This window comes from Artemia sp. Qi Xiang Cuo, chromosome 7 (assembly GCF_049724085.1).
Source record: "Artemia sp. Qi Xiang Cuo chromosome 7, ASM4972408v1, whole genome shotgun sequence".
NCBI lineage: Eukaryota > Metazoa > Arthropoda > Branchiopoda > Anostraca > Artemiidae > Artemia > Artemia sp. Qi Xiang Cuo.
Genome location: NC_142800.1, coordinates 27,403,302 through 27,429,899, shown reverse-complemented (window position 1 = coordinate 27,429,899; position 26,598 = coordinate 27,403,302). Strand labels below are relative to the sequence as shown.

Here is a 26,598-nt window from a genome sequence, read left to right as displayed (position 1 = left end):
AAAAAAATAAATAAAAATAAGACCATAAATGGACTTCGCATTTTATTCAGAAACTCTAGTGTTGACTCTGGAAATAAAACCGTCCCAACGGTCCAATACGGTCCCATACTCCCATCTGACATCGACTCAACCAGAGTTAGTCTTACTTTTATTGATGGAAATTCCACGTTAGTTTTCGTTCACAAATACTTTCGAAATCTGATTCGTAGGAGTTTGATAAGGTAGGCGTTCTCGCCCCAGAGGTCGGCCCCCTAAGAGATGGAAAGACAACTTACCACAACTTCTCTACACTCAACCTACCACAACTTCTACGCCTGTCTGAAGATAGATGCCCATACAGACGCCACATCAATAACATAGTGAATGAAGAGGCCCCAAAACAGCCTTCGAGGATGGATGGGACTAGAGTCTTAAGTCAGGTCTATATCTTAAGGGCGGCTCTTTCCGACTCAAACAGATACAAAAAATATTTTACGCAATCCCTAAATTCTTCATTCATTTATCAATCAAATCAAGCATTTTCTTTTCATTAATAATAATTTTTTTCTAATTATGTTATTCGCTTTTCACATTTGTCTTTTTTTGTAGAATGGACGGGTGGTGAAAATTGGCTAAATTAGTGCACTCCTTTATCTTTCGTATATTCGAAAGGCTCAATAGTAAGGAGCGACCCGGCTCAATAGTAATCAAAACTCGAAAAAACGGAATTTTGATAGCAGCAGATACATCAAAGAACCGGATTTTTATGCTGATTTCAAATATTTAATCAAGTTTAGTCTTGCCCATCAAAAGTTGCGAGCCTGAAAAAATTTGTCTTATTTTCGAAAAAAGAGGGAACATCCCCTAAAAGTGACAGAATTTTAATGAAAATCAAACCATCATATTCAGCTTATCAGAAAACCCTATTGTAGATGTTTCAAGCTCCTATCTGCAAAAATGTGGAATTTTGTATTTTTTTTGCCAGAAGAAAGATCACGGATGCGTGTTTGTTTGTTTTTTGTTTTGTTTATCCCAGGGGTGATCGTATTGATCCGGTGGTCCTAGAATTTCGCGAGAGGGCTCATTCGAACGGAAATTAAAAGTTCTAGTGCCCTTTTTGATTAGTATTGTATTTTTGATTAGTACTTTACTTTACTAGGCTGCGGCTACTGCTGCAAACATGATTATGCTTCAGTTCCAGACTTTTAGCACATTATCGTGTCATCAGAGCATCCTTTTTGATTAGTATTGAAAATGCTTGATTTGATTGATAAATGAATGAAGAATTTAGGGATTGCGTAAAATATTAGCGCAAATTAGTTTTGATTAGTATAAAAAAATAAAAACGCACTAAAAAAATCATATGCATTTTGTTACGTTTTTACGAAACACAAAAGTATTTCAGGGGTGAGGGGGGGGGGGGGGTAGTTCGGAACCCTAGCCCTCCTGGATGCAACATTGGATGTTAACATGTTCATGCTATATTTAGTTTAGCATACTTAAAGGAAATGAGCTCGAAGTATCCGAATTTTCAGGGGTTTGATTTTTCAAAGTACACTGATAAAATTTTCCTTTACGATAAACTACGATACTCTGATGACACGATAATGTGCTAAAAGTCTGGAACTGAAGCATAATCATGTTTGCAGCAGTAGCCGCAGCCTAGTAAAGTAGCCGCAGCCTAGTAGTGCCCTTTTTTAGAGTGACCAAAAAGATTGGAAGGCAGCTAGGCCCCCTCCCCCGCTAATTTTTTCCCAAAGTCACCCGATAAAAATTTGAGGTAAGCATTTTGTTCAGAATAGTCGAAAATCTAATAAATGTGTCTTCTGAGGATGACGTAATCCCCCACAGTCCCCAGGGGAAGCGCTGCAAGTTATGAACTATGCACATTGTTTATATATAGTATTGGTTATTGGGAAGTATAGATACATTTTCAGGAGGGTTTTTTTTCTGGTGGGGGGAGGGTCGGAGGAGGGAGCTACGTGGGAGTATCTTTCCATGGAGGATGTTTTCATAGAGGAAGGGACATTTCTATGAGGGGGTGCCGGATTTCCCAGCATTATTAAAAAACGAGCAGAAATTAAACAAAAAAAAACAGTTTTTTCAATAGAATGTAAGGAGCAACATCAAAACCTAAAACAAACAGAAATTAGTATGAGGGGGTTCGCTCCCTAGTCAATACCTCACTCTTTACGCTAAAGTTTTCTTTAGTACTTTCAAAAAAGCTATCTATCATAGGCAGCGCAATAGCGCTGCCAAAGTAAAGAACGATGTTGGCGCAATGTATTATTATTTTTTGATTTCTTGGTCTTAGACCAGGGCACTTCGAACCGAAAAAGTTGTCGTAGAAACTTCGAGAAGGGCTCATTCGATTAGAAATTGGAGTGGCTCGTGCCCTTTTTAATAGTCGAAAGAGATTGAACGGCAACTAACACCCCTTCTACGCCCACCATTTCCCAAACACATTCAACCAAATTTTGATATAGCCGTTTTTTTCTGTGTATTTGATTTCCAGATAGAAATTATGTCTTTGAAAAGGAAACAACCATCAGGGTAAGGGTCGTAAGTTATGCCCTGGGGGCATATAAGGTTTTTATAGAAAGTGTTATCGTAGATACTTCAAAAAGGGCTAGTTCGATTGGAAATTGAAAGGGCTAGTGCCCTTTTTAATAGTCAAAAGTGATTAGAGGACAACTAACCCCCCTCTCACGCCCACCTTTTCCCCAAACACATCCAATCAAAATTTTGAGATAGCCATTTTGTACAACGTAGTTGAAAGTTCTGGAAATTATGTCTTTGAGGAGGACAACCCCCAGAGCCGTCAGGGCAAGGGTTGTAAGTTATGCCCTGGGGGCATATAAGGTTTTTTATAGACAGCGTTGCTGCATTTGATTGGAAATTGAAATAGCTAGTGCCCTTATTAATAGTCGAAAGTGATTGGAAGGCAACTAACACCCCTTCAACGCCCACCATTTATCCAAACACATCCAATCAAAATTTTGAGATAGCCATTTTGTTCAAAGTAGTTGAAAGGTCCGGAAAATGTATCTAAGAGGATGACACTCTCCACACACCCCTCAGGGTAAGGGTTGTAAGTTATGCCCTGGGGGCATATAAGGTTTTTATTGAAAACTTTGTCGTCAAAACTTGAAAAGGGGCTCAATCGATTGGAAATTCAAAGGGCTAGTGCCCTATTTAATAGTCGAAAGTAATTAGAGGGCAATAAACCCCCCTCTTACGCAAACCTTTTCTCCAAACACATCCAATCCAAATGTTTAGATAGCCATTTTGCTCAAAGTAGTTAAAAGTTTTAGAAATTAGGTCTTTGAGGATGATAACCCCCTCAAAGCCCTCGGGGTACGGGTTGTAAGTTATACCCTGGGGGCATATAAGGTTTTTATAGATAGTGATGTTGTAGAAACTCCAAAAAGGGCTCATGCGACTGAAACTTAGGAGGGTTTGCGCACTTTTTAATAGTCAAAAGTGATTGGAGGATAACTAACACCCCTCTCACACCCACCATTCCCCCAAAGACATCCAATCAAAATTTTGACATTTTGTTCGACGCAGTTAAAAAGTCTGGAAATTATGTTTTTGAGGATTAAACTCCTCCCATAGCCCTCTGGACAAGGGTTATAATTTGTACCCTGGGGGCATATAAGTTTTTTTTTTTATAGAATGTGTTGTCGTAGAAACTTCAAAAAGGAATCATTCGATTGGAAATCGAAACGGATAGTGCCCTTTTTAATAGTCGAAAGTGATTGGATGGTAAGTAAACCCTCTCTCACACCCACCATATCCCCAAACACATCCAATGAAAATTTTGAGATAGCCATTTTGTTCAAATTATTTGAAAGGTCCTGAAATTATGTCTTTGAGTATGATAACCCCCTTCCCACAGCCCTCAGGTCAAGGGTTGTAAGTTATACCCTGGGGCATATAAGGTTTTTATAGAAAGTTTTGTCGTAAAAGTTCAAAAAGGGCTCATTCGATTGGAAATTGAAAGGGTTAGTGCCTTTTTTAATAGTTGAAAGTTCTTGGGGAGCAACTAACGCCCCTCTCCCGCCCACCATTTCCCCAAGCACATCCAATCAAAATTTTGAGATAGCCATGTTGTTTTGGGGAAGGCATAGGGGTTTTGAGCCCTACTCATGTTAATTTCTGATCGTTTTGAGTTTGATTCAGTTATTTATTGTAATTCCTGTTCGTTCTGAGTTTCATTTATTTTTCGATCCTGATTTGTTTTATTTTCACGCTTGGTAGTTTATTTGATTTGATTTTTGCTCATTTTCGGTTTAATGGAGTTCTTTACTTTTATTTGAAAAACTTATTTTGTGGAAAAAGATTTTTTTAATTAATTCAATTAAATGGCCTTTGTGATTAAGGGGTCATTCTTAAAGAATTGAAAAAATTCGAACTTTAGTGTAAAGAGCGAGGTATTGGCTAGGGGGCGGACCCCCTCATATACGCAGTAATTTCTGATCGTTTTATGTTTTAATGTTGCTCCGTACTTTCAGTTGAAAAAACTTGTTTTTTTTATGTAATTTCTTTACAGGCCAGATTACATTTATTTTTCATAATAGAACTGAATCTTAAAATTTCGTTAAACCCAGGGGGATATCTCCAAATAGGAGAAGGAAAAAAGGGTGTGCATCCCCCTTCAGGAGTACCAGAGGACAACCCAAATTTCAAATGACAAAACCTCTCCTAAAAATATTACGCAGTTGGAGCATGTAAGAAAAACAATTTGTTCTTGTAAAAAAAGAAGAAATTTTGGAATTTTGTCAGATTAGAAGTTACACTGGAATTCAACCAAGGCAAACTCTAAAAGCCGAGAATTGAATAAAAAGGAATTGAACAAAAAAATCGAAGGCGAGGTTTTACACAACTTTCAGATGAGCACATCCTCTCTAAGGATGCAACTTAAAACTTTGAATTATGTCCCCCTATAAACGATTGACATTTCACGCCTACAAGAAAAAAAGAGTAAAATTTGTCTCAAAAAGGTTATCAGGAAGAAAGTTGACTTTTGTCATGACGCATAAATGCTTTGTGTCCCTTAAGCGTTTATAATTTTTTGGAGGGAGCGTTTTTTCTCAAAATTATGTTTAAAACCAAAGCTACTTCTTTCTAATTGTAGGAACTTTTAAAAGGGAGTGTAATTTGATATTTCAAAGCTATCTTTCGATAGAATTTTTATTTTTGTTGTGTTGTTGTTGCTTTTATGGCAAGTAAAAACACACTGCTCAAATACGAACCGTTTTCAGTAAAGCGTGGACCACACTTTAACCTTTAGAAGGTTTAGGGAGCGGTAACTTTGATGTTGTTTGTCTAAAGTTCGATTTGATTACTGATTTTAGTTTTTGATCTTTATAGGTTTCATCTATTAGCTGCATCTCTTATCTGCATGTTTGATGTGATTATTCATTTTAATTCCAGTTCGTTTTGGGTTTTACTTATTTATTTATAGTCGTTGTTTTTTATTTTAATTTATAATTATTACATGAACCAACTTCTGCTCGTTTTATTTTTTAATTTATCTTTTTAATTCTCTTAGAAAAAACATTTTTTGGGAAAAGTTTTTTACATTCATCTCGAAGAACGTCCTTTCCTCGTAGAGAAGCTATAGAACTTGTTTGAATCAGGAAAGAAGTACAATTCGCTCAGAAGTAATGAAACACAATGATCTTGGTTCATTTTCAGGAGAAAGAGAGAGACCACCAAATAAAAAATTAAATGGAATTTCACTAATCTGCATTGCTGCGAATATTTTTCACTAATCTGCATCACGTCAAATTTTTTTACAATAATCCTTCTATGCCAGTTTAGCCCTCACCGTAATAAAATAACCAGGCCAAACCAAGCTGGTTTCTGGCCTGGAATGATATGCGTTGACCAGTTATTTACGCTTAGGGAAATTTTATTCCATCGAGCAAAACATCAGCAGCTCATAATTCGCGTGATTATAGACTTCGTAATGGCATTTGACTCAGTCCTAAAGTACGGCGAATGGTTCGTTTCGACTGAAGATAATGTTCGTAATAATGTTTCAAGCTAATAAGACTGAAAGCATATTTTCTTTCCACACCCACCATTTCACCACAGTCTTTAGGGCAAGGATTATAAGTTATGCTTTAGGGGTAGGCTATACAAGTTCCACCTATATGACTATGAGTCTTGGATATCAGAAGCGCCTGAAATAAATGATCTAAAAGTATTCAACCCCTTTTCGTCCGAAGAATCATCAACGTCAGACTAACTGAAATAGTTGCTACTGCAGATCTTCTTCAATCATTCTTGCAACCCTATTGGACCTGCACGATAAAAAAAAAACAACTACGCAAGTATGAGCACATTCAACGCCAATCCCCATGAGATTCTGATAAATAAGACCTCATTGTCAACCTTTCCTCAGATGGAAAAACTGAGCGACAACGCAATACTTAATCCTCTAGCGCCAAAGCTGGCCCTCAACCGAAAAGAGGAATCTATCACTGGTTGATGGAATAAAACCTGACTTGAAATCACAATGCTTTAAACCCAAGACTGCCAAATCTGAACTCAGTAACGTAACAATTATTGAGTCCAGGGACGGATCAATGACGCTTTTCTGAATCAAGTACAAGTAAGTAAGCTATATTAGTTAATTAAAACGTTCCTGCCAGGCGCAGCAAAACAAATGTGTATAAAGCAGCTGTTGGATCTGTTCTCTTCTATGCAGTCGGGACCCGGCAATTGAAGGCGCTTCATCTTCAGGATATGTAGGTCTGTGACCATCGCTGTCTACTTAAAAGTCAGAGGATTCGAGATTCAGGTAGAATCTCAAATATTGATGTACACAACCGTTGCAGTAACATTGAGCCCACCACCATGATGATCAAACCAAGAAAACTGCGCTGGCTCGGCCGTGTCATGAGAAGATCAGATGACCGCATCATCTAGCAAGTGCTTCTAGCTGCTCTTTTGCCAGATCGAAGAATTGGTGGACAACTGTTAAAAATGACCTTGACCCCGTTGGCAGATTTCGAAATTTTGGCGGAAAGTGGCAGAGCTGCTGGCTCAGGTTTGCTGAAAAGCTGGCACAAGATTGCGGCAAATGGGAGTCAACTATAGCCTACAGAGTCTTCTAGATACCGGGTGAGGCATCCGCATCTGGTCTCGCAGCAAGTACAATTAAGTACAGTAAAACATATGGAATCAAACTTTTACGGGTGATTCCAGCTGTTTAACTTCGGCTCGTTTTCTTTATTATCAGGAATTAGTATATAATTCTATAGACGTTTTTAGAGTCTTATCGCGCCAGTAAAACTTGTTCCCACTGTTAGCTTAGCCTTTAGAGGTCAGCTTAACAGTCACTTTAATCTCTAAAAAAAAAAAATTATAATGATATCCTTTTAGATCGTTTTAATCCTCTATGGATTAAATGATAATCATCTTCATTCTCCCAATAAAGAGCATACAATAGGAAAAGAAAATATCTATTAGGTTGGCAAAATAGGATTTTAGCATCGCTAGCAAGTGTTGAAAATGTATCTAGTATTACGGAGGAAATTGTGGTTTCCCACCAGACAATATTCACACCCAAAAACTTTTCAAATCTTGCATTAGACACGACGAATGAATCACTAAAGCTAATGATAAGCTGTTAGGGGAAGCAACCCCTTTACATTACTGGTCAGATAGGTAGGGGCATCCCGTTTCTTTTTATTCTTAGTGACATTTTATTTCTCAATTTGCATGGCCAGCTACTTTTATCAAATCATTTATCTTTAGGTAAAGTGTGGAAAGCAAGGTCCTGTCACAGGACCAGGAAGAAGCATTATACCACCAAATTTTGGAACCAAAATCGACATTAGACTTCAAAAGGTAAGTTTAGTTTTCCATAGAGGCATAACTAAGAGATGAGGCTGGGTGTCAACTAGCGGTGGGACGATGGTACTATTTTTCTGGGTGCTGTTCTATTAGCTGTAGAACACGCGAGAAGTGCATTTTGGTTGATTCTAATGAAATAAAACAAAATAGGATACAAATATAACAATTTAGAAACAAATTTCGGCTATATATTTGCACATTAGGAGGTGGGGTAAAGCGTAGCATATATTAAATACGTAACCTAACCTAGGTACCTTTTTTTCCCTATACCCCAAAAAACTAAAGTTTAAATATGATTCCCGGAGTGAGAAACCCCTTGTCTATACAGCGTCAGATAGGAAGATACCGGATAATAGGCATTTGGTCTTTGCTTTTCTCAAGTGTCTATCTCGCGTGTTTTACAGCTAATAGAAGGGTACCTTTTCTGATTCCAATTCTAACCCAGAATTTATTTCGGAAGTATTGATTCCGATAAGATTCCAAGGAGACTTTTTTTTCTTTACTTTTTTACTGTATTAATACAATACTTTCGGAAGTCACGCTACCTAGTCAAGTTTGTCATTAAACATATTTATGATGCAACAGTTGGCTATTAATCATTTGCTGCTACTGAATGTCAGGCTTAAAAACTGATATTGAATAAAAAATTGGAAATTTAATAGTTTTAAAGGAAGTTAAAGTTCGTTCTCATTGGCGCTGAAAAAAAAAAAAAAAAAAAAAACACCATAAGAAAGGTCCGCAACCCCTTCTTGACGGCTGTATTCTTGGAATTCATTTTTTTTTACCAAGCACAAAAGAAACATTTCTGCACTCCAGAAATAAAAAAAGGAAAGGAGAGATTCCACCACAGTAGGATTTTTTTTAAACATAGAAACGTTGAGTTTTGTAACAATTTCTTACTCTCTTCTACAGTTGGTTTATACGAATTCGTCAATACTCAATACAACATTCCTTGGCCCCCAGATATCGAATTTTCTGCCATTTTTACTACAATATCTTAAAATTCCCGTATAATTCACCTACGCCGTATAATAAAGATACATCACCATCATACATTATTTCTTCATCCGAGATAAAACTCTGCTTACCTAACTATGAAATTTTTTGAATTTTTCAACAATACTTCAAACAATCAGATTTCATGTTCGATGTCCTTGTTACTCTACAATACGCTGAACACTTAATGTCAAATTTGCAACTGAACTTTCTTTATTAATGCTAAAATTAAAAAAAAGGACAAAATACTAGTCTGACAACAAACGAACAACACCTACGAAAACTTGAATTACAGAGTGGAATGGTTCCGAGAACCGAAAAAATTTACTAGATTCCAATTCATAGTCTCTTCTAAGTCTGAAGTTTCTTCTTGGAGATAGAAATCAAACTGTTTTGTATTTTCCCACAAGTTTATTTTATTTTATTATGCCATTATTTTTGGTTAGTAGAAAACAAATCCTTGACCTTGTAGTCGAAAGACGACGTAGCAGGTTTATGCATTTCTTTTTTATACGTTTACGCAGCGAGTTAGCTTCGGTCGTTTTACCTTGCTTAAGTAACTTTAATTTTAGAACTAAAGTCACTTAACTTAACTAAAGTTAACTTAAGTTAATTTTAGATCTATTTTAGAACGCATGTGTTACTTTCCTATTTTATTCATCGCTAGGTAACTTAGTCTTGAAAAAGCCAATTGTATATTATAAATCATGTTAAAAAATTTAAACACGTAAATTGTAAACAAGAATGCGATGAGAATCTGGTAGAAAGAAAAATTAAAATCTAGTACGACGGAAATATAGTAAATAAAAGGAACACAAATCTGAATTTTTAACTTAAGAATTACTGATTCCAAATCCACACCAACTGGTTTCCAAAAATCGGCTTGGTAAACCATAGATACTGTAAATAAATATATAGAACTAAATGGGCGACGATTCATCGGATCCGCCTCCGTCTTTTCTGATACCGACAGATATTGAAGATCGATATTAGTCACAATTTTACTATCATTATTGGGTCAATTCGTTAATATTAGCCTGGTCACTAACTTTCAATCGTTTCTTTAATCCGTTTTAGTCGAAGTTCCTTTAATCAATGGGCAAATTTTTGAAAATGTACTTCTTCTCCCCCCCCCCCGCTCTCACCAAAAGCTGTTAATTGGAAATAAAGATGTTAATCTTTAATCTCCTTAGATAACTTTCTTCTAAAAGCCCAGGATTTTATTTGATATCTTAGGCGTGTTCCCACCCTCCCATTGTAACTGAAGCCCTTTTTTTTCATATTCATGGAAATATAAATGTTGACCCGTAAGAATTTATCACCATTATTGTCAGAAATATATAATATGGCAGAAAAATTTGAAATACTACTACTATTAGCAGTTTATCGCAGCTCAAAGTCGCCTGAACTCCACATAGCGTAAAGTAACAGCAGTACAATTCACGAAAATGTGTAGGAGGAAGGGACAAGTATTTTTTCGTTTTTAAATTGACGATGAGGCGGGTTGTTTTTGCCGATGTTTAAAAGAAAATATCAAAAGAAAGGCATTTCCAAAATCTAGGGGAAGGCTAATTGCTCCTCTCCCCAATTTTCGCCCTCTGAAAGATCGTGTCAATTTATTTGCTAAATTTACCTCAAAAAGGATCGCTCACCTCGTCAGAGAAGCCTTTGCGACGGGGAGGTTTGAACCGCTGTAACCCTAGTTTATTTAAAGTTTAAAAATGGAACTCAAAAATTTCAGAAAGCAGCCTTTAAAAATCTACACAAGTGTATAAAGGTAATATAAAACTGTAGAACACATAAAGGCCTTCCTTTATTTATTAACCCCTTAAGGTGCAAGTCCGAGCCCCTCTCGGGCACCAAAAACCGATGACTCTGTGCAAGCCCGAGTCTGACTCGGGCTTGTTCAAAAAATGATGTTATGAAATTATAGGTGACCGTGTATGACTCGGAATATTGTCGTAAGCACAAAACTAACTTGTGGTGACATTGCAACGAATATGCCCAACTTCCTGACATATGCCCATTTTGACAAGTTGTCGCTTTCAAACTACCATTTTGAATGGTGGTTCGTAATTACTTTTTATGAATAGTTGTAAAGCAGAATTCCTTCCTTTTTGTGTTCGTATTATGAACATTTGTGTTGTACAGTTTGCTGTCCAAAGAGGAATGGCAGGGGGAAATGAATTCGAAAACAGACACGTTTCTTTTGTTCAAAATGCAGCGTTGGGCTGTGTACAGTTCCTTGCTTCATGGCATTTCATACAAAAAATGATTTTTGAACCAAGGTTACACTAAATGCCAACCAATACAAGCTAAACCTTGCTATATTATTTTTCTTTATTACTGAAATGATTATAATAAATGTGAAAATCTATTTCAAGTTTTGTCTTCAGTTTTGAACCGTTGTACTTACAAAAGATGGAAAAACTGTATGGATAGCCTGAGACACTGTGCGACAACTGGCGAGGAATCAGTTTACTCTCTATTCCGGGAAAGCTTCTTACTCTCATAATTCTGCACCATATCCAGCCAATGATCGACAAGCATTTAAGGGACGAAGAACACGGTTTCTGCCCAAACTGCTACTGTGCAGATCTCATTTTTGCCTTACGAATGATGTTAGAAGAGACAAAAAAGTGGAGACAGAAGCTATATCTAGTTTTCATATACTTCGAGAAAGCATTTGATTCTGTTCATCGAGATGCACTCTGGAAAATACTCAAGTACTACGGTGTTCCTGACGAACTCGTAAGGCTAATTATGGCCCTATGCCAGAGCACGGAATGTTACATACAGATGAGTGAAGGCCAAACAAGAGAATATCAAGACCGTCTCTGGAGTAAACCAAGGATGTGTCCTAACCCCTTTTCTCTTCATACTGGTGATAGATTTCATTCTCCGTGGGTGCAAAAATTAAGGGATCCTAATCAGAAACGGAAAGAGGCCTTCAGATATAGACTTCGCAAATGACATCAGTCTTCTCGAATCAGACTAGCAGAACCTCCAAAAGTTCTTGGATGTTGAGAGAAAATGCATTACGGTTTGGCTTCAAGATAAATACATCAAAAACTAAAAGTATGGCTATCACGCGACCCCCTCAACATAAAGTGCGACAACAGGATGTAGAACGAGTTGTTCAGTTTAAATATCTGGGAAGCACAGTAGAGAATACAGGGGCAATAGACAAAGAGATCCATAATCGTATCTGATAGGCTTGTGGTTCGTTTACCAGGCTTAAACAGATTTGGTGCTCACAGAAGTTCTCAAACCGGCTAAAACTTTGAGTCATCAACAGTAATGTCCATTCAGTTATGCTGTATGGAAGCGAATGCTGGAAGTTAAATCAGCAGCAAGAGAAGAGACTCCAAGCCTTTGAGAGAAATTGTCTGTGAAGAATCTTCAAAATAAACTGGACACAACACGTCTCGAACCAGACAATACGCCAAATTACTGGGTAACCTCTAGTCATTGATATGATCAGGACCCGAAGATGGAAATACTTCGGACATGTCATACGAATAAACGAAGACTGAACCCCAAAGTCTATCCTCCAGTGGCAACCAACGGGAACGCGGCGAAGGGGGAAACCAAAGAACACACTACGCCGAACATACCAAGAGAGACCTTCTCAACGTAAATAGATGTTATGGCAGCAGCCCATTTGAGAGTCGACTAGCGTCTCTTCTTCAATGCCCTGAGGGCCTCTGGAGCCACAGGAGGATGCAAGGTCTAAGGTAAGGTAGGTTTGAGACGTTGCCAACTCAGAATTCATGTACACCAGGCAGCTTGTGTCAAGTGTGGTGAAACTGTTCCGAGCGCTTTGTGGGGTATGCCAAGCATTTGAGGACTGTGCTAAATGAGGTGGAACTGTGCAGCATACGTGGAGTTCTGATATGTACACCGTGTGGTGGGAAGTGGGCAACCCCTGGGGCAGTTAACACGTACTTTAAGTAATTATATGGTAAAATATCGAAACTAATCGCTTGCCAAACAACCTAGATATTGACTATCTTAAATAAAAAAATGATTACTTGGGATTATGAAAAAAGATTTAATGCTCGTTAAGGGGTTAAACGAAGATATTGACAAGTTTTGTCTCCGTAATTCATTTTTTTTAAGCTTGTGCTAAAAAGACACCGGCTTTTGTTGGCGAAATTTACGAGGTTTTGAGAAAACTCGCTGGTTCTTAAAAATTGATGGCTATATTTTTTTTTCTAGGACTGCGGAAACACGCTTTTTGCAACCAAGTTACGGGACATTTATTACTGATTTATACTTACCTAAGAACTTACGGATTTTAGTACATAATCTGGTTTACGACTGATCAACAATTCTTGGATGATTGATCGTTATTCGTAATAAAAATATACCGCTGTGCATTAAAAAAAGACAAATGATTTTTTTCTTTGATTTTTTCTTATAGATAGCATCACCAGGCATAAAACCGCCAGTATTGCCAGATAATCGAACGATTAGAAATGAGAGTAAAAACTTCAAACCGATTGATATTCAGCCATTTTCCATGATGCAACGATGTAAAAGCACTGGAGGTCAGCTAACTATTTTTTTTCTTTTTTAATTTTAGATTTACAGGGTTATGTGAAGGTGGCAATAATATTTTTATTCCTTTTCAGGAAAAAGAAGGAAATTCAAAAAGGATTTTCAGGGGACGTGGGAAAAGTGGGGAAAATGAAGTTCTCTGGAAAATCCATTTTATCTTTTCTTGTTCCATATTCAATGAAAAATAAATATTACATCTAAAATGTCACAATAACTAAGGCTGGGTGGGGGTTTTGGAGATCGCGACCCCCCAAGTCTCTCTCTCTCTACATAAGTACAGACATTTTGCACCCCTTTTGACCCGTGATAGTTCAGGGGTCGTTTTGGGAACAGCTTTAAATGATCAAATGACTGTCATAAATTAAAATACGGCAAAATAAACTGTTCTCACATGATGTTTAATCATGCGTCTGATCGAAACGCTGAAGTATTTTCTGGTCTGTATATTTTTGGTATGTATAACTAAAGTGTCTAAAGCAGGGCCCAAGCTTCTTCACCCCCCAACCTTGTCAGCATAGAAATTTTTCACCTCTTTGGCTCGAGCTCATGGATCGTTTGGTGAGTGTAATTGGAGGCCCAAAGCGGAGTCCTTGAGTCCAAGCACCCTAGCTCCTCCCTCTAACTTCGTAAATATAGTTATGCTGCATCTATTTCCACTAGTGCTTGTCCAGCGACCATGAAGGGAATAGTTTCAAGTGGTAAAACACGCGTCATAAATCAAAAGGCAATTAGTATGGATCTTCAAATATAGGAGCGAAATTGCAATGTCACACAAAACACACTTAATAGCCCATATTTTCTACATCGGATTTCGTTTTGTAAAATAATTAGTGTCGAGGGATTTCTGAGCCTCTTCATTATAACTAACGCGAGTATTGAAATATTACTATTAAACAAAACACTGTCAGCACATATATCCTAAACCAGGTTTGATTTTAGCCAAAGCTAGCATTTAAGACCTATTAAAGCCACATAACATATACAAAGCAGTATGCCTGCATCTAATTTAGTATAAAGCCTAAAACATCTCCCAACTACCATTTGTTTCTCGTTTTCTCTGACTTCATCATTTAAAAGATGCGACATAGGGAATAGGTCATTCGATTGGAGCAAGCCAAAGAAAATCTAAACGAAACACCAGAAACTTTGAAACACCAGAGACACCTCACTTTTGGGAATAATGTAAATAACCTTTTTTTGTACGACAGATTTGTAAAAATGTAAGTTGATACCGCACGAAATTAATTAAACTATCCCCTATACACAATCCAAATCCTTAGCCTTGAATATGAGATGCGATGAGATGACTTTTATTTTCAACTAATAATTACATCATACTTAACTGGCACTTACATTTTTTTTTAATAACATTATCAACAAACGTAGAAATGGTAAGAACGTATGGGGTTCTATTAAGCCCCTATTGTTGCTTTAGCAGTGTCACACAATCTTTCATCATAAACCAAACTCATTCACTCTTCCTACTCTTTTCATACTATTCAATACAATTTAACTCTCCCGAATAATAATAAAAAAAAAAAATATTTAATTCCCACCCAACAAAAACTTTTTCGATCTAATTTTAAACTGAAACTGGTTTTCTGACTCCCTAATGCTCTCCGGGAAACCATTCCACAAATTAACTGCATAATTTCTAGTTGCATAACTAGGTCGACTCGTACTCCTTACTTCTGAGACTAAGCTTCCACGACCTCTAGTCCTATGATGATGATAATCAGAATTAAACTTAAAAAAATCTCTAAAATATTCTGGAGATTATGCACTTGGTAAGTAAACACTCCCGCCTGATGGTCCCTGATCTGATGAACATTTAAAATTCTAAAACTGATAAAACATTCACGCTTATGCTCATACTGAACAAACTCACCCAGTACTCGAAGTACCTTATTCTGAAGAATCTGCAGTCTTTAAATATTTGAAGAAAAATTAGATGCATAAATACAGCAACCATAAACAATAAAAGGATGAAAAACAGTATGATATATATTTCTTAAAACAGTTTAAGGTAACACGTGTTTCAACTCAAATTATTATCAACAAAAACCCCAAATATTTATTTAAAAAAACCTGTGAAAGCGACAAATTTTCAAATAATATAGAAGCACTATTTACAATTTTTCCTACCCCACTAAAAATCATATAATTTGTCTTAGAAGTATTAACAGCAAGGTAACTCAAGGAGGTAAACACCAAAAGGTTTTCCAGCGTTCGGTTTGCTTTATCCACTAGTTCTTCCAGTGACCGTGCAGTTCTTCCAATAAATTCACATATGTCAACATACATCGGGTGATGATACATCGTGAAAGATGTATCTCTTTATAAATATTTTCGTGAAGATTCATATAAAAGTACGTTTTTTCTTTTTAATTTATTTGTGTTTTTTGTTGGTTTTGTTATGTTTATGTTCGTTTGTTTTTCCTACGGCCCGATGGCTTTTTTGGAAATACATACATACATTATCCAGGCCCGCTTAGATCTTAAATTAAATAGGACGTGGTTGACCATGTGTCTTGTTAGTTTATACTGTTATTGCTCTAAGTGCCAAAGTGCTGCTATTGCTGTTATAATTTTTTTATTTTTGGTCTAAATATCTGAGTATAGTTTTTGGTCTGTACAGGTTGAGCGCCTAAAGCAGGTTTCTACCACCGCAGCTCCCTCTCCCTCCACTAAGTTTCCTAAATTAAGCCATGCTCACCTCTTTCGACTCTTAACAGTTCAGGGATCGCTCATAGAATTGTCTTTAGTAATTAAACAAGTGTCATAAAGCAAATATGACAAGTACAGATTTCTCACTTTACGTTTGACTTCCTCTAACTTCGGAGTTTCAAAGTTTCTTAAATCACTAATTAAAAATATAGAACTCCAATTGGAAAAGGAGAGTTCTAAAACAAAATACAGTGCGTAACTTACAATTTCCACAATGACTTCCAACGGAATTTTTTCTTTTAATCCATGAATTTAGACACAACAAAACGCCATATACCAATTAAAAAAAGGAAAAGTAAAACATAATTTTTACATGAAAATTTTACCAGTTATGCCAATTACCCATTTAACTTAAAATGAACATAAATTGGCTTATATAATACATCAAACTTAAAACGAACCGAGATTACTGTGAAAGAAGAAATGAAATTTCGAAAGAGCAGAAATGACAATGAACATTGAACTCTAACCTAAAAAGAGCAGGAACTACGATAAATAGGGGGTAGATCCCCATCTCTCTCAGAAATCTAAAAAGGCTAGGATGCCATTAGGACTTAAAGAAAACGAAAAAAGTAAGAAATCTAGATACTAACCTTATCAAGTTTCCATGAAAAAAAATCATCTATACAGACACAAGTGTGACAATTAATTATGTGCGATACTTTTTTTTTCAAAACATACCCTTTATTTATTTCTATGTTCTCTCCTTCTCAATCCGCTCCTTGGAAATGTATAGCGTAATCAATCGGTTAAACAGAATTTCCAATTTAAACAATCTCTTTAATTTTTAGTACAACATAAACAACATTCCAGCCTTTTGGGGGATTCACATAGAAGAGATATACAAATGTATCAAACAATATCTTAACTGCTAAGTTAAGAAAGTTATATTAACTTAGCAAATCTTATTGTGTATATAATGTAGGTATACTACATTTTGGAAAGCTGCGGAGAATTATTTCTTGGACCGGAAAGGAACGATTTTTGATTGTCCATGAGCTAAACAGCCTACAATGCCCGATCTTATATTTTACAATCTATATTTGAGGCTGTTCCACCAAACTTTTGTTTCTTCAAGTTATATTTTGGCTTTAAAGTGGAAAGGTTCATTGTAGCTGTAGTAGTTAGCTTACTGCTGAAACGAAATTGGAGCTGACCTTTCGCTCCTTTCTTAGCAGTAGTATTAGAAAGTTAACTCATGGCAAGAAATTAAAATAGTTTTTTATAACGCTGATCAATAATCTTAGAAGATCTGACCGGAGTTTTTGACATCTACTTTTTCTACAAAGTGCATGAGATGAATCAGTTTTTTTTTTTTAAAGTCAGATAATGACTGCAAAAACCAGCTCTTGCATGAGTTTCTAATTCGGTAAAAAAAATGAGGTAAGTTTTGATTCGGTGCAAAAACAACCTAAGTCTTCATTTTTCAAAACGAGTTCAAGCTACAGGTAGTGCTCTACAGATGACAAACTCTTATGCAAAAAGGTAGGCAGGTAGCATCTTGTTTAATTGGAAACGCTTAATCATTTTCTATCTCTATAATTTGAGAAACAAAGTGGCCCGTGGTCACCTCCAACAAACCCCCCAAGTTTTAAGAAGAAATATAGAAAAGATGCACCTCGTTCAAATAAAACATAAAGCTATTATTATCCATTTTTATTAATTGGAGGTATAAAGTGGGTCTATGACTCCTCCGGTCCTTCTCGCCCCCTCCCACCGCCAACTTTTTAACAGAAACAGGCATTTTTAACCTTTTTTTTAGGCAGAATCATGGTAGGTTTTGAATTTTATGATTGTAGACCCACAAAAGTGGGTCAGTAGCCTTTTGCACCAACCCCCTGGGTCTCCCACTTGCAAATTTTGGAGAGGTCGATAAGTGATATCTCGTTTAAACGGAATAATGCAAGAATTTTCAATCTGTATGATAGCAGGACCAAAGCGAGCCCTTTGCTCCTTAAATACAAAATGCAGCCAAATAAATGTTCTTACATCCTTAAAAATGGATAGATCTGTTCTGATCGTAAAGTTGCAAGCATTAATTATTATCTTTAAAACGCTTACTAAATGTTTTTTTTTTTTGCATTGCTCAAAGCAGCTATTTTGGCTTAGTTACTACGGCTATTAAATTAACTAAGCTTTACAAAACCTGTAAAGCAAGCTTATATTTACTGCCTCTTAGTGGCACCTGGCTAATCTAAATAGTTTTCTGTAAGACCATGCATTATTTTTGTAAAAAGAGGGACATGTTTTGCAAAAAGAATCTACGGTCATAGAGAATGGACAGATTGAAAGACATGCCCAGTCAGGCCCAAAACTTTCATAAAGTGAAGTAAGCCATGGAGTGAAGTAAGCATAAGTCTCATATAGATTACCTTACGCTCCAATATCAGCGGACTCCACCGATTATTTTTTAGACAAAATCAATATAAAACCTACTCCTCCATGCGCACTTTGGCCATATCGTAAAGAGTGAATGACATTTCCACACACAATATAGACACGTCAAAAGCTTAGTGACACTCAGCGCATGACTCTCATGGCGCTAGTAGCTGTCAGTTTTTAAATAAGCCCACAATACCGTAAAGATAGTTATACTGTGAGATAGGCAATAAACCAAAGTGTATTTAAATTAGTTGACAAAGAAGTAGATGAAGAAAAAACAATCTCCTTGGAAGGGATCCAATGGTCTAAAGTCCGCTTCTTTTTAAGACATTCACCAATTCTATTCTTGTGCAAGCTTTTTAGCAAAAGCTGAATTGTGTATTAGGTATTCCAGTTTTTCTTGCAGATTTGACAGAAGCTAGTGGAGTCAAAACAAGAGCTTCCAGCGAGGAGCTTCCCGTGTACTTGAGGATAAGGATCCGTGTGCTCGAGCAACAAATTCTCAAATCCAATCGTTGGAAGTGGAAAAGGTATTTATATTGTTTATCGGTTTTTGAAGCATTTCGCATTCAACAAGCTGTTATACCAAGGTGTACACATGGGTTGGTAAAGAACACATTCTTTGCTTACACTAACTTTAAATAAATGATTTTCCTCCTTTTTGACTGCATAAGGACTCACACAGGTAAGAAGAGCCTCTCAACTGATGTATGGAACCTTCAGGTTTTCTAACGGTTTGGCCTATAATGGTCTCTAAGGCAAACAGATTTCTACTGTCTACTCTACTGTCTTCGTCTACTCTACTGTCTACTGTCTACTCTACTGTCTTAGTTCTACTGTCTTCGTCGGCGAGACCTTAACAGAGCGTCCCAGATTTGAGTGAACATTGACCGTCATCGTCAATGGAGTACTTGTTGGCTTTTTGGACGCCTTGTGGGGGGTTAACAAGGAGAAGAGAGCGGGAACGAGAGTTATGTTTCCGTAAGAGAGATCGGATGGATACATTTATAACAAGACAATTAAGCAGAGAAAGGATAATACCCCCCCCCTGTATTTTCTATTTCTGACAAATGACTTTAAATTTCGTACTAAAATTAACAGAACTATGTTATTTGCAGCTGACATTGTAGTTTTCTTGAGATTATTGCAATGTACTGTGCAACAATTTGAAAGAAAAAATTAATCAGTATTTGAAACAAAAGGCTTTGAATATGTGGTTGCAATCAAAGTATTCTATTGCAATGAAAATTACATAAATTACTTACGAAAATTCATCAAAAAGCGAACAAAGGTTTAATAGAAATTACTAGAAATATCTAGTATTAACACTAGAATTAACAAATGAAAAAAAATTCAGATTTTCAAATTCTATATTGCAATTGTGGATTCTCATTTGAATAGATATTCGCAGCTTTTTTTTTAAATTTTAGTTTTTCTTAGAGTACTTGTATGATATACCCTCTATCTAATATTCTTCATCCAATTAGAACCTTGGATTTTCCATAATTTTGGGAATTCCCATAATTTTGTTAATAAAGTATTTTATATTCATTACTTTATGGTCCCAAAATTATGGAAAATCCAAGGATCTAAACAGATGAAGAATATTTGGTAGGGGGTATATCATACAAGTACCTTTCTTAGCTATATTGCAGTAAAAGAAAATACAGTTCAATATGTATGTTGCTTTCTGTAAAGGATCAAATGGAGCTCAACTTAAAGTGTGGCTTGAGAGGGTGGACATGCCTACCCTTATTTGTGGTGATTTTGTTCCTTATGAGGTTGAATTAATTATTCATTATAACTTCCGTTCGTTTTATGCTTGCTTTCTTCTTTCACAAATATTTCTGTTCATGTTAAGTTTGGGTTTTTAAATGAGTTAATTTTTCCTCGTCTTAAATTTTATCGCCACCGTATTCTTCTTTGAAATAAAAACTTGATATTCTAATTTAATTCATTAAAAAACTTCCTAATTCTCACTAGAATTAGCATACATGAAAAAAACCATAGCTGACAATAGTTAAACCTGATGTAGCTGAGTACATCTTTTATAAAGTGGCAACGCTGACCCTTTTGCATGACAAGAAAAATTCGAAACAACTAACAATTTGAAACAGAAAATAAATTACTCTTGATACCATGATACCAAATCAACTTTAATTGAGTATCTTTCAGGCAAGTTATAGGCATTTAGCCTTAACAAAACTGATTTAAATTTAGACGTAAAGTCTTTCTCCAAGATGACAGGAGATATATATTATAATGAATAGACAAAGAATACAGTGAAAAGTATAACACTATACGAAAACAGTCGGTCAGTTTTACCATTTTACTATTACTTTGTCATGTTACCATGTAACATGAAAACATGTTGCTATATTGCTATATTTACCAAATATGAAATGTTACTAAATTATTATATTTTTATTGAAACTTATGAACACAACGATAACGAAAAAAAAAATATGAAACTAAAGTTTAAAAGTTATAGCTATATACGTTTTAATTAACAGTTATAAAGCTATAAGTTTACTTAAAAAATAATGCTTTTAAGAAAATTCTTAGCAAGCATAGAGGCATAGCAATAAAAAAGCAAACAGATAAAAAAGAAAGCAACAGAAAACAACTTATTATTATATGGACGAGTCTTTCACTTCTGAACATAAAATCAAGAAGAACAGACGAATAAAAAACAATGGAAATAAATAAATTGTTTTTCTTATTTGTTTGATTTCTCTTTTTGTTCTCTTCTTTTTACGCTAGAGGAAGATTATCAAAGGTAGTGCAATAAAAATCTATAAAAGACTATCAAAGAGGAATCAAGAAGACTATCAAAGAAGAATAGAAGGATAAAAATCAATAAAGAAACTCTTTTTTCTTTAGAGGATCAAAGGTAGTGCAATAAGAATCTATCAAAGATTATCAAAAAGGAATCAAGAAGACAATCAAAGAAGAATAAAAAGCAATAAAAACTCTCTTGTTTCATTGTGCTTGTTTAATTTTACCTTTTTGTTCTCTTTTTTTTACTGTAGAGGAATACTATCAAAGGCAGTTGTTCTTCCAAATGTCTGATCGTTGACTGTTTTCAACTTTTTTTTTCGTTCATAATTTCCAACTATCCCTACTCACCAGGATTAAGGAAAAATCTAAAGAAAATATTTAATTTTTCCAGGAGAATTGTTGCTGCAGCTTTTTATATCATGTTTTCTGCTGCTGTCTTTGTGTCTAGACATAATTTTGGCCAATTCAACTGACCAGTTCAAACATTTCTGCTGCCAAGTCTTAGTTCAGATCGAGTGAAAATATAATTGTACAGTGTTAAGTGATTAAAAGTAAATAGTTTTATTGCTCAATGGATAAACCCAAGATATAATTTTGTATCACACAGTGAATATTATATTGTACAAATTTTGAAAATCAAATTAGTTACTTTTAATTTTTTAGTTAGTTAATATAATTTTGTATCACACAGTGAAGATTATATTGTACAAATTTTGAAAATCAAATAAAAAATTAGTTTCGACGCTTTATACATAATGGTGACTTACTTCAGGGTTTTTATTACGAATCTTAGAACATTATTGATCCCCAAGATAGCTTCTTCAGATGATAGTACAACTTCTCTACCAAACCTAAAGTCATCAAGGAAAATTCGAATGACATCAAAATATAAGATACAATCTTCTATAGATGAGTCTGTGGTCAACTTAGCTCTTCTTGTCACTAAAACAGACGCCATTGCCTTCTTAACATATTCTGCTGCTTTCGTTTCTTCTTCTTTCAGCTTCCTAAAAAAAAGAAAAAAAAACAAGTTACAAAGAATAATCTAGAACTCTAGATATTTCACCAAAATGGGAATCATCAGACATTTTCTCCTAAATTTTCAGTTTTTAATGCAAACATGCACGAAACTATTTTCTTGATCATTGATCATTGATCACTTGATCAAAGTCCTTTCAAACATAGATGTAGAAAATTTCGGAGACCACACTGCCTTTCCATGACGAAAAGTTCAAATAGGGATAAAATCCTTTTAATAGACAGTGTTTCACAAGCAGTTTATAAAAAAAAATTTTGAGTTTACTACTGATGACAGTCACTGCATATGTGACCGAAATATTTAGTCATTTTTGTGAAATTTTATCACTGATTGTGAAACAATGTCCATTAAAAGGATTTGTCCCTATTTGATTTTTTATTGATAAACATAGATGTAGTTGAGGTTTCGGGAACAGGAAAGATAAAGTTAAGGAAAGGAAAAATGTATTCTAATTATGAAATTTAAGTTATTATTTGTTATTTTTATTTTATTTATAAATTTATGGATTAGTAATAATATGATAATTAATTATATAAAAAGCTTTGAAAAAATTTAGAAATAAAGTTAAGGAAATTTTCTTCTTCTTCTTCTTTTGTTGTTTGAGGTGTGTGAAGGAGTATAGTGGATTATTTGGATAGTTTTTTTCTTTTTTTGGTCATTACGGTGACTCCAGTAGCAACTCAGCAAGGAATTATGTATTTTTATTTATAAACATATACATATATTGTTTTTTGTATTATCAGGATGTGCAATTAACTAGAACTAAAATTGCCTCTTTTTTTTCTTCTATTCCTGGCACACCCCTAGGACAATCTGCCTTTGCAAGTTCATGGGCAGGCTAGAAGATTTAGTTGAATGACTTTGTTTTTTCATGTATTATACATATATGTATGCATTTTGTTTACTAAAACTAAACTCAGTCTAAAAAGTAGTATATTACTAAGTAGTTTTCACCTACAGAGACCAGGCTAATGTCTTTATAATTACCACACTCACTCTTATCACCTTTCTTATACAGTGGTTCAATTAGGGTTTTCCTAAAATCGCTAGGTACTTCCCCTGTTTCAAAAATCACATTCATAATTTCAGTAGCTTATAGAATAGCGGATAAGTCAGTTAAAGTTATCAGTGATGTGTATAACTATGATATTGCGGCGGTCGTTTCATTTTTTGTGGTGAGAATTGAGAGATTATCTTTAATTGTGATTGGTATATGCCCTATTCATCACCACAGGCCATTTGTATATAGTGGTTAGAGATCTTGTTCTACCCCTGGGGGCTCGTAGTATAATTGATTAGACTATAGATAGACTATTTAAGTCCCAAGCTTTAAAACCTACGGATGAGAATAAAGAGCGATACCGTGCTTTTCGTAATGGTTTGAACAATCTCCTCCGTGAGGCTAAAAAAAAATATTTTTAGTATAAAATCTAAGGATGTAGAAGTTAACCCGTTGAAAACTTGGCAAATAATCCATAATATTACAGATCAGCGGTCTAATATTTTACAAACTGAACTAATTGTTAGTGAGGTTATAATTACAGATGGTACTGGGATATGTAATGAGTTTCTAAATAATTTTTCTTCAATAGGCCTACAAATAGCTGAGATGATTTCCTCATCTCCAGAAGACCCACCCTTTGGATCTACTCTACCATCTCCTGCAAATGTATAATTACATCTAAAGATAATTACATTAGATGAGTTAAGGGATATTATCTATAGTATGAAAAATAGTTCCTCCGGTAGTTACCTGGTAAGCCTAAAAATTCTGGAATGCATTTTCCCTTGTATATCTGGTGTTTTGACATAACAGATTAATGATTGCTTCCGTCAAGGAAGGTTTCCAGATTGTTTAAAAAAGCAAGAGCGACACCGGTTTAAAAAGGTGGTGATAGAAATGATTTGGGTAATTATCGCCCAATATTAGTCTTGCCAGTTATTTCTTGTCTTATTGTAAAATGTTTTAGTAATCGGTTGACCCATTTTTTTGAGAAGTTTAATTTGTTGAATAATAATCAGTTTGGTTTCAGAAAATATAGGAATACAGAGAATGCTTTGATATTTTTGACTAGCATAATTAACATAGCTTTAGATGGAGGATTTAAGGTTGGTGCAGTGTTTCTAGACCTACAGAAGGCTTTTGATACAGTTGACCATGGCCTACTCCTGGAAAAATGCGAGGTCTATGGGATCCGAGGTAAAGCTCTCGATCTTATACAGAGTTTCCATAGTAACCGGTACCAGTTTGTAGAGATGACTTGTATACAATCAGGACCCCGCCCAGTGGCTAGTGGTGTCCCGCAGGGGTCAGTTCTTGGTCTGATTATTTTTTTATTGTATATTAATGATATGCCTAATTGTATCCCAAGTTGTTGTTTCAATGTTTGTTATATGGCTAAAAATCCCTGGAATGAGACGGTATCATTATTTGCTGATGACACAGTTGCTGTTAGTACCGCGAAGACGGAAGAATTACTTCAGACATCGATGAAAGATACTATTGAAAGGTTATATTCCTGTTTGAGGGTAAATAGGTTAAAGATTAATCTTGATAAGACTAATTTTGTTATTTTTTCCCGTTCACCAGATTTTTATCATGGATTCAGGATATTGTAACATAGTATGGAGCTTTAAAGAGGGTGTGTTCTTATAAGTACCTGGGGGTTTATATTGATGACGTTTTATCATTCAAGCGCCATGTACATTATGTTTGTAAAACTGTGTCTCGTAACCTGGGTATAATGAGAAAACTTAAGCATTTTTTTCCTCCTTTTGTTATGCGCCTTCTTTATTATTCCCTTATCCATCCATATATATTGTATTGTAGTAGCTTTTGGCTTGGAACATTTCCTTCTATTGTTCGGCTGTTAGATGGCCTACAACCCCGGGATTCGGTACGAAACGCGTATGAGCGTGTAAAGATACTGCCAGCTTCCGGATTATGGGGGTTGTATACACTTCTATTCATTTTTAGGATTCAGAAGGGTATAAACCTCCCGTGTTTTGATAGCTTGGCAAATCTGAGACCTTCCGTCCATGATTAAAATACTAGGTCATCTGTAGAGATTAATATTCCGCTGGTTGTTTCGGCCCGATCGATGTTTTCTTTGCTTCACAGGGGGATCAGAAGTTGGAACCATCTTGATCAAAATATGAAAAATATAGGTGATATTCTTCGTTTAAGATAGTAATTAAAGGGATGCTTTTTAGTAAGTATGAATTTTATTTATTAATTTTTTAATAATGATATTGGTAAATATTTATGGCTCCTGGGGGTGATGAGTATGAATATGATAGTAAATTTAATGAAAATGTTAAGGTGTAAGGTTTGCGGTGCTGTTTGGGGACTGTGATAAAGATTGTTTATTTTTTTCGTTTTTTTATTGTTTTTGTATGTGAGTGTATTTTTGCCACCACCGTGGAGAAGTTTACTTCTTGTGGTGGCCGTTAAACTTAATTTAAATTTGTTTAGTTCTTCTAATAAATCTATCTCTCTCTCAGGTTGAAAGCGAGGTTATTGTCCGTATGGTGTGGAATCAGGAGTTCTGGAATTAGTTCCCGAAAATTTATGAGAGATGCGTAAATTTTGCTTCAGTGATCGAAGATATAATTGGTTTCTAAAACATTAAGCTTCAAAGCTAGGGCATTTTAATTAGACAAAAGTGTAGGGAATTCGCAAAATAAAAGCTCCGAAATAGAAAAGTCACAAAAAAAACATTAAGGAAGGAAATCGATTCGCAGTGACAACTTTAGAAATGATTTCTTAGCATACAGTTCGTTTTCGGATTTAGAAGCGTATATTTCTTCTTGTTTATTTTCCATAGCAGTAAACGTCAAAAATATGATAAAAATCAATGTCGAAAATTCAAGAAAAAAAATTGAAGCTGCTGTCTTTCAAAATGAAGATTTACGGAGGTATTTTTCAAAAACTAATGAGAGATACGGAAATTTGCTTCGGTTTTTTAAGAAAAAATACGAAGTTCTGTTCAAAGTTATTTGATTTCTAAAAAAATTGCTTCAAAGCTAGGACATTTCACTTAGACAAATATTGGGATTTCGCTAAATTAAAACTTCAAAATAGAAAAAGTCATAGAACGAATTTTATTTTTGGAAAACCAATGTCAGTTCCAGCTTTTAGAAGATCAATACCTTTATATGCGTGATGGAAAAAATTCTACTTTGTCTAAAACAAAAAAACTACCTGCAGGATATCCAAACAGAATATGCGTCACAATAGCTTTGAGAATTATATACTT

At 35.3% G+C, this 26,598-nt stretch overlaps 2 protein-coding genes across 5 annotated transcripts in view; one reads left to right on the top strand and one right to left on the bottom strand.

Moving 5' to 3' along the window:
• LOC148950119 (uncharacterized) overlaps positions 1-19,528 on the top strand; it is a 32,989-nt gene extending 13,461 nt beyond the window's left edge. The window contains exons 2-4 of the mRNA XM_089091452.1: positions 7,753-7,845; positions 13,274-13,400; positions 18,926-19,528. Coding sequence (XP_088947578.1) covers positions 7,753-7,845; positions 13,274-13,400; positions 18,926-19,164 — 459 coding nt within the window. The 3' untranslated portion in view covers positions 19,165-19,528. The remainder of the gene's footprint in view (positions 1-7,752; positions 7,846-13,273; positions 13,401-18,925) is intronic.
• Positions 1-26,598, bottom strand: part of THADA (Thyroid adenoma-associated protein homolog) — a 223,851-nt gene that overhangs the window by 179,422 nt on the left and 17,831 nt on the right. For all 4 annotated transcript variants that reach the window (XM_089092152.1, XM_089092155.1, XM_089092153.1 and 1 more), the window contains exon 3: positions 22,068-22,307. In XM_089092152.1, coding sequence (XP_088948278.1) covers positions 22,068-22,307 — 240 coding nt within the window. The remainder of the gene's footprint in view (positions 1-22,067; positions 22,308-26,598) is intronic.